This window comes from Brassica napus, chromosome C3 (genome assembly GCF_020379485.1).
Source record: "Brassica napus cultivar Da-Ae chromosome C3, Da-Ae, whole genome shotgun sequence".
Taxonomy (NCBI): domain Eukaryota; kingdom Viridiplantae; phylum Streptophyta; class Magnoliopsida; order Brassicales; family Brassicaceae; genus Brassica; species Brassica napus.
Window position 1 is genome coordinate 37,008,035 of NC_063446.1, and position 13,477 is coordinate 37,021,511.

Sequence of the window (13,477 nt, forward strand, 5' to 3'; positions counted from 1 at the left end):
AAAGCGACGAAAAAGTTTAACATGTCATCGATAAATCATAAAGCTCCAACTACAAGCACTATGTACGGTCTTCTTTTCAAGTCTTTGGTATATGGGTTTGGATAGCATTAATTATTTTGATTCAAACAATGGTAGAGGTGATCAAGTTGTTTTATAGTCTATGAATTAAGCTATATACAATACTGCATATACAATACGTTCACAGTCAGTCTTCTTCCATCTCAGAACTTGGAATACTCTGAAACTCTTGGCCTATAAGGCACGTATATACTAAAGGCAAAAGAGAATTCTTTCATCCCCAAAGTTGTGTATCAAGCAAAATCATTAACTAATGGGGGTTTGTATCACTTACAGAAAGGGATCCAAGCTCTATGTGATAGTTTGCTTTGATGTTAGCTAGGTCTGAGAAATTCAAGTTTAAACTTATAATGTTTCATGATAGGTCTACTCGATTCATTAGCTATAAGAGTACATTATGTGTGATTTATTAGAAGTATGTTAATGCTGTGTTCCTTGAGTTGCATATGTAGATTCTAGAGGATGCATGAGAAACATAAATGGTCAGAATACACTTTGTAGGGTAATAAACTCTCGTTGATAGCCGCTATGCTTCAATTGTGAAGAACAAAGGTAGTGTATATAGCCAAAGGCTCAACCAGAGAAGAAGCTTCTCAACACTGGACAGAAACAAAAAAGATCGGAAATTGAGCAAAATGGTGTAGAGGCCTAAAGCTTCAAATTCAGCAACTCGGGGTTGCTTTCCATGCAAGGTACTTATAATCCTTCCATTGTCAAATTTATTTCATTTATTATTTATGAGGAATTTAAGTAATTAAACTCATGAACTAAAGATGAATGGTAAATAAACCCCTCAACTAAAAATTCGACGAAAAAACTCATCAACTTTAATTCCGTTAACGTCTGTCACCCCCCGTCATGGTATTTTAGACGGAGGGTAACAGATGTTAACGAAATTAAAGTTGAGGGTTTCTTTCGTTGAATTTTTAGTTGAGAGGTTATTTTGCTATCCATCTTTAGTTGAGGGGTTTTATTACTAAATGCCTTTAAATATTTTAAAATCTTTATTGTCACTTATGCACTATTTAAAAGGGTAACTCTTACAATAGATTTATAAGCCTCTAAGATAATTTATAAATTCATATACATTACTTTTTCAATTTTATAACCGATTTACAAAGCTTTATAAATATTTTAATACTTTTATAAATTATTAATAAGGTTAAAAATGATTTTATAAAATTAAAGATATGGTTGTTCACCATACTATAAAAACATGAAGTAAATAAATAAAACAATAAAAGTAAATCAAAGATATTGTTTTATTTATTAATAAGGTAAGAGTATAATGTATTAGTTCGGAAATCAAAGAAAAAATTATAATCATGACTATTTTTTTCTCTTTGCTTTCGGAACCAATACATTATACTCCTACCTTATTAATAAATAAAACAATATTTTTTATTTACTTTTCTTCTTTTATTTACTTACTTCATGTTTTTGTATTATGGAGAACAACCATACCTTTAATCTTATAAAGTTATTATTAAACCTTATTAATTATTTATAAAGTAGTAAAATATTTATAAAGCTTTATAAATTGGTTATAAATTTGATAAAATAATCACTTTCGTAATAATTTATTTCTATTTTTTATAATTATATAATTTATTACTAAAAAGATTTTCAAAATTGTTACAATCTAAAAAATATATATATAATTTTAAACGTAATATTATTAACTTCTTTTATATATCTTCAAATTTTAGAAATACAGTTTAGTTGTACTTTGATAATTAAATCAAATTTATATTAAAATATTGGTAAGAAAATAATAAAATATTAATAAAATTATTTTAAATATAATTTAAATTAAAAAATTTTATTACTGCACATTGTGCAAGAAAACACATAATTTTAAATAATGCATAAATGATAGTAAATATTTCAAAATATTTAATGGCATTTAGTAATAAAACTCTTCAACTAAAGATGGATCGCAAAATAACCCTCAACTAAAAATTCGACGAAAAAATCTTCAACTTTAATTTCGTTAATGTCTGTCACCCTCGTCTAAAATACTGTGACGAAGGGTGACAAACGTTAACGAAATTAAAGTTAAGGGTTTTCTTCGTCAAAATTTTAGTTGAGGGGTTTATTTACCATTCATCTTTAATCGAAGAGTTTAATTACTAAAAACCTTATTACCCTATTTATTATTTATTTACAGTTACATTTTGAGGAAGAAAATCCCCTGTGAACAAAAAACAAAGCATGCCCAATGTGGAAAAACATATATATATATTTTTTTAAAGATAGCAAGATCTTAAGAGAGAAGACAAAACTTTTGAACCATTAATCCTGAATAGAGCAGTAAAACTCTCTCCATGGTCAAGGATACACCGGACAGATGAGGCGCGTGTCAGGCACTGCGATCAATCGCGTGGCTCTGGGAGCGGTAAGACCCATGACGTCGCTCATGTCGAGCTCACTTGGTTTCATCCCGTCAGGCAACTTCCACGTGAAACAGTGAATGATGTTAGCCACAGCCACCTCCATCGCATAAAGCCCAAGTTGCATTCCCGGACACGATCTCCGACCTGCCCCGAAGGGTATAAACTCAAAGTTAGTCCCCATGAAATCAGGCATACCCGGTTCCATAAACCTAGAAGGTCGAAACGCTTCCGGGTCAACCCACAACTTCGGGTCACGTGCGATAGCGAAGGCATTGATCATCAAGCGTGAGCCTTTGGGAACAAAGAAGCCTTGGAGCTTTGTGTCCTCAATAGCCTCGTGGAGGATGAGTGGGATCGGTGGGTGGAGTCTCATGGTTTCTTTGAGTGTGCATTTTAGGAATGTTAGTTGCTCGAGGTGAGTATCATCCACGCGTCGGTCAAGACCCACGACCTCGGTGAGCTCTTGTTGGAGCCGTTTGAGTTCAGCTGGGTTACGTAGAAGCTCTGTCAAAGCCCATTCGATCCCTGACGCCATTGTCTCCGTTCCTCCAAACATAACATCCTTCCAGTAATAAAGTAAATTAATAGTTCAAAAAAAAAATTAGTATATCGAGCTACCATTTTAGTTATCAAAAACCGTTAAAAATCACGAATTTCAAATTCATAATCAACTGGAATATAATAATTTATATTCTGTACTACTTTATATTCCATCTCAAATCAAATGTATGATTCCGAACAGTGTAACACAAAGATATATATCATTTCCAAAACCAAAATGGTATTTTTATATACAAACAAAAAAAGTAATACTCCATCTGTTCCCGAAAGAAAGATTTTCTAGAGTATTCACGCATATTAAGAATATAATAAATATTTACAATTGAATTTATTATTTATTTTACTATACATTTTCCAATAAATATCAACCAATAGTATTCAATCAATTCAAATATTTTCAATTAATTTTTCTTAAAAATATACAACTTTTCAACATTAACTACTAAAAATATCTTAAAATTTTAGAAAATCTATCATTTTGGAATAAAAAATAAATCTAGAAAATCCTACTTTCAGGAACAGAGGGAACACATAATTGCTACTAATTAATATTATCGAAACTATCAGTCATCCCAATATATTACTTCATCTGTTCCTGAAATGTAAGATTTTCTAGAGCTTATTCGTGTTCCAAATAAATATATTTTCTATATTTTTAAGATACTTTTGTATACTTTTGAGAAACATTAATTGTGAATATTTGAATTGATTAAATTTTATTGGTAGATAGTTATTAGAAAGTGTATTGAAAAATAAAGTTTAAATTAAATTGTAAATATTTATTGTATTCTTAATAAACGTGAAAACTCTATAAATTTTACTTTTTTTGTGAACGGATGGAGTATAAACTATCAACTTCAAATATTCTTTTTTGTAAATTGGTCGAAATAATTTTAATTTGGCTTAAACATTATTACAACTAAATTATCTTATATATTTATAGAAAATGTGAACAAGGATTAAATGATTACTAAGAGGAAAATCAATAAATAAAAAAGGTAACGTTTTGGCTTACCATGACGAGGGCTTTGATATTATCACGTGTGAGTTTTACGGTGTTCTTATTACGATTAGTTGATGAATCCTCGCTATAAAACGCAAGTAGATCATCCACCATATCTGTATCTTCATCAACGTTTACAGTCTCCCTCTTCTTCATATGCTCATCGATAACTTCATCGATGAACCCGTCAAGATCGTTACGAGCCTTAACAAGCCTCTTGTTTATCCCTTGAAAATCAAACCACCCTAGGAACGGTATAAAATCCGCGATGTTGAATGCTCCAAATAGCTTTGAGAACTCTTGCAAGATCCTTATGAACTCGTCTTGTTCTGTCTCGCAGGCCGCACCAAACGCCGCTCGGTACGTTATGTTCCGTGTCAATGTGAAAATGAGCTCTCCAACGTTAACGGGCTTACCGACGTTGCTAGAAAAAGACCGGACCATATTGTTTACTTCTTCACGGACCGAGGCCCATGACTCGGTCCGTTTCCGGCTGAACACCTTCATGACGCACACTTTCCTCATTTCTCTCCAAAAGGGTCCGTAAGGAGCGAAGGCCATGTCGGCTAGATCGTAGGTTAAGTAGTTTATGGCTACATTCACGGGCCGGTTCGAGAAGCTGATGTCTTGGACTTGGAGGACTTGTCGAGCGACGTCAGGTGATGTGATGGCAAACACGTGACGAAATCCCATTCGTAAATAGAACAAACCACCGTATTTATGGGCTAGCTTGGCTAGACCATGGTGTGTGAGTTGGTCCATCATTAGCATATTTCCAATTACGGGTAGGCCTTTGGGACCGGGAGGGTAGAGCGGTTTAAACCATTGTGAGATGAGGTAGACTACAACTAGAAGAGAGATGGTGATAAGAAGAACTGACGGGGTGGGATCTATTACTTGGTTTAGTGTTTGTGATAACAGAGACTCCATTGTTAGTTTGTCAACTAATTTGAGATGATGTGATTATTAAGGCCAACGCTAGCTTTTATAACCATAACTTGGCCCCATTTATGAGTATATTTTTTTCATCTTAACAATATAAAAACTTTCAAAGAGTGGACTTTTCATATAAAAGAATGAGTTGACTTTTGCAAAATGAACAACTTTTTTGTGGTAGATCATATATACAAAAATAATACGGCACTAAATTATGTATAGACATTGTTTTGTGGTCATTGTGAAACATTTTGTTATTATTCGGCATATTACTATTAAGTTTTAGCGTTTAAATTTTAATTATGATATACTGTTATTTTATTATTCATGTGACATGCCAATAATCATTGATATAACTATTTCCATTTCCCATATCTAAGGTGATCTTACAAGTGAAAAGGTTATCTACTTGTGCATTTACGTACTCAATAACGTTTTGAAAGGATGTACCAAATTGAAAATACATGTTACTAAAGAAAGTACAGCGCTATCTCATCATATTTTGCTTCTATAATCCAATTCGTCATTCAAAAATTGATGGCATAACTAAGCAAAACGAAACAGAGAAGACTAGTATAAAGAGGGTGGGTGCATACATATGGATTCCACAAGCTCTATAAATGAAATAATTAATTTTTAGTAGAGTATTATATATTATATCATGGCAGAGTGACCAACTTCCTTGGCATGATTTAGGCCCCTTTTATGTACGTATAATGATTTGTTGTTGGCTTTCAACCACCAAGAGATCTAGTTATCTCCTTTATATAATATTGATTAACTACATTCTCTTCTCTTCTACTATGTTGTAAACACTGGTGGACGCAAAGCCAAGGGTATGGGGTCTTTTAATTTTCTATAGTTATTAGTATAAAACATAAGGAGTGCCCCCAATTAAAACAATATAATGTATAATTTTCATGTGCCCCCATTTAAATATAATCCTGGATCCGCCCCTGATCGTAAAAGAAATAGTTGGTACTATATCACATTAAACAAAACATAGGATTTAAGCCTTGGAATTTGCTCCAAAATTAAGAGACTAATCTTTAGATTTTTCTTTATATAAATCTCTACGAATACAAGAAAAGGTTTTTTAGAGCTAAAATACAAGTAGAGGTTAACATCTCTACTTTCACTATTATTAATAGTGAAAGGATGTCAAGGGAGAGGTATGACTTTTTTGATGCGATATTGTCTGCAAGTGGTGGCCTATGCTATTTGGCATGAGAGAAATGTGAGAAGGGTGGGTGAGCCTTCCCAACCAGTTTCATGTCTGATTGATAGATTGGACAAGATAGTTCGCAACATAATCACCTCGTTTAGAAAGAAAGCAGGAGGGAAGCATGAAAAAACAATGGAGAATTGGTTTGGAAGAAGCTAAAGGAATTATGAGATTTTTGAAGTTTTTCTGATTTCAATATTTGTAGTAAGGAAGCAGTGAATCTCTGTATCAAGGTTTTTTTTTTATTTGAATAAATTTAAAATTCTTTCAAAAAAAAAAAAGAGAAGTACCAATATAAATTGTCTCTTAGTTTTCAAAGTTATTTACACTTCCATGCCATTGAAAATTAAATTAAACTATCTTATTTAATTCATGTCTTTTCCAGTTCAGTTAATGTCTTTGCCTAAATTAAATTTTAACTTAAAACACCCTGATTTTATTAATCGATCATTTTATATGTAAATTTTTTTATAGAAGTTTAATAAATTGTATTTTCTTTAAACATGAATAACTATTTTATAATATTTTCTATGGCACACTAAGTCATAGTTCTTTATTTCTTCATATTTTAAAAACATTGTTTTTATATATTGTATACAATTTTCTAATTACATACATATATATGTTGAATTTATTTATATGATATCGAATATTCGTCGTACAATAGATGGTTTAACACGCTAAAAAAATTCATGACTAAGTGAATGTAAAACAATCAAATATTACAAATTAAAAAAAAAATATTAATATCCGCGCGGTCGCACGGATTAGGATCTGGTAAAAATTTAAAAGAGCTATTTTTTTGTAATAAAAATGTTATAATTGTTAACAAAATGATCCTAAACAAAGAGCATGACTCATTTCCTCCAAAAAGTTGTTGACATTTCTCTCTCGTGATACCAACTTTGATTATGAAGATAATATCTACACGTTTACCGAAATTTGTGACAGAAAATGACATTTCGCAAAAGAAAGCATATTATGAGAAATTGACAACAACAAAATACACTCCACATTTTTCTTGTTTCTTGAATAGATCTCGAACAAAAGATGTACAGACGTAACTCGAGCGAACCTGAGATTGTAAACAACTGATTGACTCTTAACATCTGCACCAAAAACCTTAAGTAAATAAGAGGCCGGAAAGGTTTAAGCAAGCTAATCAACTGATGGGAATATAGTCATTTACTTGATGTTACAAAAAAAAAAAGTCATTTACTTGTTTATCAAGTTTTTTTCATGCATTTTTCTATTTGTTTGCGCCTGAATTAATCTCTTTTATTTCTTTTTTTTGGGTAAAATTTAATGAAAATAAAACATATTTTTTTTGGCAAATTCATTGGCGACAACGCAAAATGAACATACTAGGCCTGGAAGAACTGATTCAAAAATGTTCAAACCGAAACAATATTGTTTTTATCTTTGTAATCAATTAAGAACATGAATGAAATGTGTTGTGTTCCAAAAAATGATGGGTTTCTGGTAATTTAGACGGATTTTGATAAAAGTAACCTACTGAAACCCGAACCAAATGATACCCAAAATTTCTGGGTATTTTATAGGTATAGTATATTTGGAACCGAAAAGAGTGGACCCAAATTAAATCCAAAAGAATACAACCTATATGGATCCAAATCTCTAAGACTCAATAGAAGGACCCAAATTCGATTGCAACCGACTCGAATATGAATCGTCCAGGCCACAATGGTGCTTGGGGTCACAATAATATTGAAATGGACCACTCTATAACGAGGACTTGGGGCGTGAACCAATATTTATGTAGTTTTCTACAACGTCATCTCCTCTTTGTGGTTTAGCTCCTTCAATATATATAAAAGATGGTAGGTTTCATTTGGGTAATGCATGTTCATGGCATGTGGCTGCTCATTTTAATTACATAGACTAATTTACTTAGGTTTAGAAGAGTATAAAAACGAAGGGAATGGAGAAGGATTTTGATTGAGAGAAATCGCGATGGAGATATTGGTGAGAATGTCAAGCATTGTGGTGTGCTTGTCAGTTTCTAGTGCTGTGTTGTTTCTTTTGAGCTCAAGTTCCGTTCAAGGGCTGCGTTATGGACCCCCGAGAAGATTCTTTAATGGTACTGATCAATCTTCCGATTTGGGATCCGGAAAAGCGTTTAAAAATGGTATGGTGAGTGCACATATCAAAGAAAGAAGAGTCCAAGAAAGTGATGGAGAAGGAGGAGGCTGCGAAAGCTGTAGAGGGAAAGAAAGAGACTGCGGTGGTTGCAACGGAAGAGATGGGAGTCCAGGAAATGGGGGAAGAGGAGGTCGTGGAGGCAAAGGTGGAGGACGAGGCGGCGGCAAAGGAAATGGAAAAGGTGAAAGAGATGGCAGTGGTGGAAATGAAGAATGCAATGACCACAAAAGGAAGAAAAGAGATAATGGAAATGACGACAATGTTGGCGTTAGTATTGGTATTGGCATTGGCGTAGGAGGTGGCCCTAGCAATGGACCCTCAGTAGGTGGAAGTGGAGGTGGTGGCGGTGGTGGTGGTGGTGGAAATGGAGGTGGTGGCGGTGGTGGTGGCGGCGGTGGTGGTGGAGGTGGAGGAGGTGGTGGTGGAAGTGACGGAGGTGACGGCGGTGTTGGAGATGGCTCAGGACGTGGATGGGGCGGTGGATATGGTGGGGGAGGCGGAGGAGGATGAGGATGGGGATGGGGAGGGAACACAGGAGTGTGGGGTCCCGGAAATAGCGGTGGTTGTTGGTTTCCCGGTTGTAATAAAAAGTCAACGAAAGGTCAAAACTAATCAAACGTGCTAAGACTATATATTTTACATGTCATGGGTTACATAGCTATTGAATTTCAATATGTGATTCTTCTTTATTTAGTTTCTTCGATGCTGCTGGGTGCTTATAATTGGATATTCAACAAAAATAAATGAATAATAACACGACTTTCATTTGCTTCAAAGGTTATGAAAGATATACCCTCAAATTCATTGTTTAGTTTTAATATGTAATCAAATGTTTTGATTTAGACTTATTCTTGGGTTTACCGAAGGTTAGGTTCACCAACCAATAAGAGCAAGAGCATCAGTGAATCCCCCTTTGGGGTTCATCTTCTTAATTTTTTATTATTAATTTTTTTTCCTTTTTTTTTTGATTTAAAAAAAAAAAAATTAACCAATCGCGGGCCGCCACGTGTCGTAGGGCCTGCGCTACAGTGATGAACTTTAGGAGAGAGGGTATCACGCAGGAGAGGCGAAACCAACCGAGTTCATCGCTTTTGCTTTTTTTTAATATTTTTTTTCCTCGTAAAACGTGTGATCCTCTCCTTTAAACCTCTAATGCGCATGACCTAAGATTTTGTTATTTTAAATTCGATATTTTTTTAAAAAAGAAATAAAATATTGTCAAATTATATTATGTTTTTAAAATAAAAAGGTAAAAAAAAAATAGTATTAGTTACAAAAAAAAAAAAATTAAACAATATTTTTAACGTCGTCAACAAAACACTAAACCCTAAACTCTTGGGTAAACCTTAAACCCTTGGATAAATTCTAAACTCTAAATCAAAAATACTACACTAAAACACTCAAGGGTTTAGGGTTTAGGGTTTAGGATTTAGGGTTTAAGATTTAGTGTTTAGTGTTTTTGATTTAGAGTTTCGGATTTATCCAAGGGTTCAGGATTTACCTAAGGGTTTAGGGTGTAGGATTACGGTTTAGGGTTTACGGTTTAGTGTTTTGTTTACGACGTTAAAAATAAATAGAATTTTTAATTCTTTTTTTGTAACTACTATTATTTATTTTTATTTTATTTTTTTAATTTTTTTATTTAAAAAATATAATATAACTTGACAATATTTTGTTTTATTTTTCTAAAAGATATCATATATGAAATAATTAAATTTTATTGGTCGGTGCTAAGATGAACCCAAGAATAACTCTTATATGAACCGAAGAGATATGTTTATTTATTTTCGTATTGGGGTGAGTGGAGACGATCGTAGCGTTAATTAAGTTGGTTTTGTGTTAAGTTAAAGAGAAGTTGGAAACTGGTTGGAACAATTTAATTAGAGGTTAATCATACTTTTTATAATTAACTAAGTTATATTCCTAATATCTCCTATATATTAATTGAGAATCATTTAAAAAGTTATAATCTTAAATTTGTTGTAATTAAAAAGAGATCTTCCTTAGGTGTCACTTAATTAGAATAAAAATTTAACTTATGTGACATCTTAAGAATCAATTGAAAAAAAATTTGGTCCAAAATCCAATTACTAGAAAAATATATTAACCCAAAATATAAGAATCGTGTATTATTTTCTTAAATAAAAGCTACAGAATTACCTAATATGATTAACATATGAATGACAATTAATGATTATTAATAATAAAGATTTGATAACAGTTTTTTTGGATTTTCCCTCATTTTTTTTCATTTTATATTATTAAAAGAAATTAAACAATGATATTAACCATATAATAAAAAATTTAGATTTTTTCTTATATGTTATATTTTGAATTTTTAAAACGATTTTAAATTACAAAAAAATGATAAAAATCCATTTGAAAATTTTGTAATCAATGGCTTAATTTTTTTTGTTATAACAAGATACAAATGATCATAAAACCGTATTAATATTAATTTTTATTCAATAGACATTCATATTAAATAATATATATGTATATATATATATATACACAATATCGTTTAAATTAAACTATGTACCATTTAAAATAAATAAATATGTTAATTTTGAAATTTGCATTGAAAGAGTATTGAGACCTTAATATTTTAATTTTGAAATTTGTATCAAAAATACCACATCAAAAATTTGAGATTTGCACCCAACCATAAAAATATATGATAAGACGTAAAAAATATTTGTATATAAAATGTTCATCCCGCACAAAATGTTCCATGTAATTTAATTTTGGAATTTGCACCCAAACATAAAAATATATGATAAGAAGTTTTAATAAACAAGCTCGAGACCATATTCGTTGGGCATGGAAGCAGTTATGTATAAATGATAGTTTCCTTATTAAATGAAAGAATTAAATACGTTTAACTTAATATTGTATGCATAAATATCTAATATAATTGTCTTGATACACAATTTAGTATGAGGTAAATGCGGAAAATTTATATTTAAGACTCAAAAACCAGACCAACTATCATTGTAGTACATGTTTGCAAACTATCTATGATTTAGTAATTTGAATTAAGGGTGTTCAACTCGGTAAAACCCAGACCAACTAAAACTGAACCAAATCGAAATAAAAAATTAGTTTAATTTGGTAACACCGTATAAACCGAATAGATGTAATTTCTAGAAATTGTGGTATGTAGATATGATTCAGTATATAAACCGATCAAACAATATAAACCAAATAAACTGATTAATTAAAATATAGTAGTATAGTTTTATGTAAATTACATAATATAATTATATACATGTAGTTTATTTTATTTATATGATCTTGATATTTAAGACGTTAATTTGGATAATTGACATATATGTGTCATAAATTTAGTATATTATTAACCATTTTTCTTTTCATCTTATGAATCTATAATAACTATATTTTATTTAACAATTATTTTTAATAGTTAAATATAATAGAAAAACATTCTATTTAAAAATAAGAGTAGTATTTAATAAATTTGATTTTTAATCATATAAAATAAGTTAACAAAATGTAATAAAAGATAAATACAATTTAAGTTTTTTTGGTATAAAATTGAATAAACCAAAAACCGACAGTATATAAACCAAACCAAACCAAAATAAATATGATTTTAATATGGTGTCTAATTTTTATAAACCAAAATATCAAAAAACCAAAACCGAGACTAGGCTAAAATTGAATAAACCAAAAACTGACATTATATAAACTGAACCAAACAAAAACAAATATGATTTTAATATGGTATCCAATTTTTTATAAACCAAAATATCATCGGGATTGAACAACTATACTTTGAATATATGATTTTTATGGATGTCTTACCCCACGCTTTTGCGTGAGTCTCATCCTAGTTTACTAGGATTGAGAGAGTTGAGTGACACGGTCTCAAAATCTCTATTTGCCAAGGTAAATCTTAGTTTGTTTAAAATTTTGTAAAATGTCACAAACACTTTCCCTTTTTATGGGATTTCATATATATGGAAAAAACAATATATCTTTTGCAATTTAAGAATATTGTGGGTAGTGGCATCTACTCTATTAATTTAAAATCCTGTTTTTATCTATTTAAAAAATTATCATTTAAGTTTTAAACCTATTCACTTTTCATTAAAATAAGGATCTTTCATGATTTAGATTTTTTGGATTTACACTTTTTGGATCTATTTAAAACATCATTAAAGATATTTTCCTTTGATGATTTGGACTTAATTTAAGACACATATATGTCAATTATTAAGAAACTTTTTGGTATAACTTATACCTATTACTAATATTATAACTTATACTTACAAACCTACTATATATGTGATATTGTGGATCGTAGGCCAAATATGCATAGACTATAAACTTTAGTTAATTATAACTATACGATTATTATAATATACAAGATATGTTTCAATTATAGATTACTAATTAAATATCATATGTTCAAATTCTCCACAAAATATGCGATGAGATTTTTTGCAACTTTAAAGGGAAACATGAAATTCTCAATCGGCATTTTTAAAATTACATTAATTAACAATATTCCATATTTATAGCAACTAATTAATAAAAATCACACATTTATGAAAAATAATAATCTCCAGTCTCTACTCAGTAAAATTACTTATTAAGATTTTCTAAAATGAGATATACACATTCATTTTATTAAATTTAACAACTAAATATTGTAACAAAATATAAGATTTAATAAATTGAGAGTGTTTCATTTTTAAAATTCATAAACTTTAACTTAAAATGAAAATGTTTGATTACCAATATAAACAAATAAAAAATATCTTAATTTATATTTAAAAATTGATAACCCCGCGCTTTTGGTAAAAATCTAGTTAAAGTTTATACTACGGTTCATCTATCCAGTATCCACATGTATAACATGTCTACTTTAAATCAAAGCTTCAAGTGATTTGAAAAAATGTCTTTAAGCTTCCCACTATCTTCTTCACTCTTCTTAAAGTATTCTTTTTAACCGGACCTCGTGGTCTGGTGGTATAGGAACCTCGGCTGAGGTGTCCGCCATCACGAGTTCGAGACCCGGCCACGGAATGACTTAGGTCCCCTGGTGGATACAGACGCAGGCTGGTTCCGGGCTCAGGGGGGGATTAA

The 13,477-nt window shown here is 30.9% G+C and overlaps 2 protein-coding genes across 2 annotated transcripts; one reads left to right on the forward strand and one right to left on the reverse strand.

Annotated features, from left to right (window-relative positions):
* Window positions 1-1,836: 1,836 nt before the first annotated feature.
* LOC106383334 (cytochrome P450 84A1-like) lies at window positions 1,837-7,887 on the reverse strand. The gene is made up of 2 exons (XM_013823448.2): window positions 4,051-7,887; window positions 1,837-3,036 (listed from the first exon to the last, which is right to left on the reverse strand). The coding sequence occupies exons 1-2, from the start codon at window positions 4,966-4,968 to the stop codon at window positions 2,410-2,412; spliced, it is 1,545 nt and encodes a 514-aa protein (XP_013678902.2). The 5' UTR covers window positions 4,969-7,887; the 3' UTR covers window positions 1,837-2,409.
* Window positions 7,888-8,088: 201 nt separating this feature from the next.
* On the forward strand, window positions 8,089-9,131 carry LOC106383335 (glycine-rich protein 5-like). Its single transcript, XM_022698225.2, has one exon. It carries the CDS (start codon window positions 8,174-8,176, stop codon window positions 8,870-8,872), a length of 699 nt encoding a protein of 232 aa, XP_022553946.2. The 5' UTR covers window positions 8,089-8,173; the 3' UTR covers window positions 8,873-9,131.
* Window positions 9,132-13,477: the final 4,346 nt, after the last annotated feature.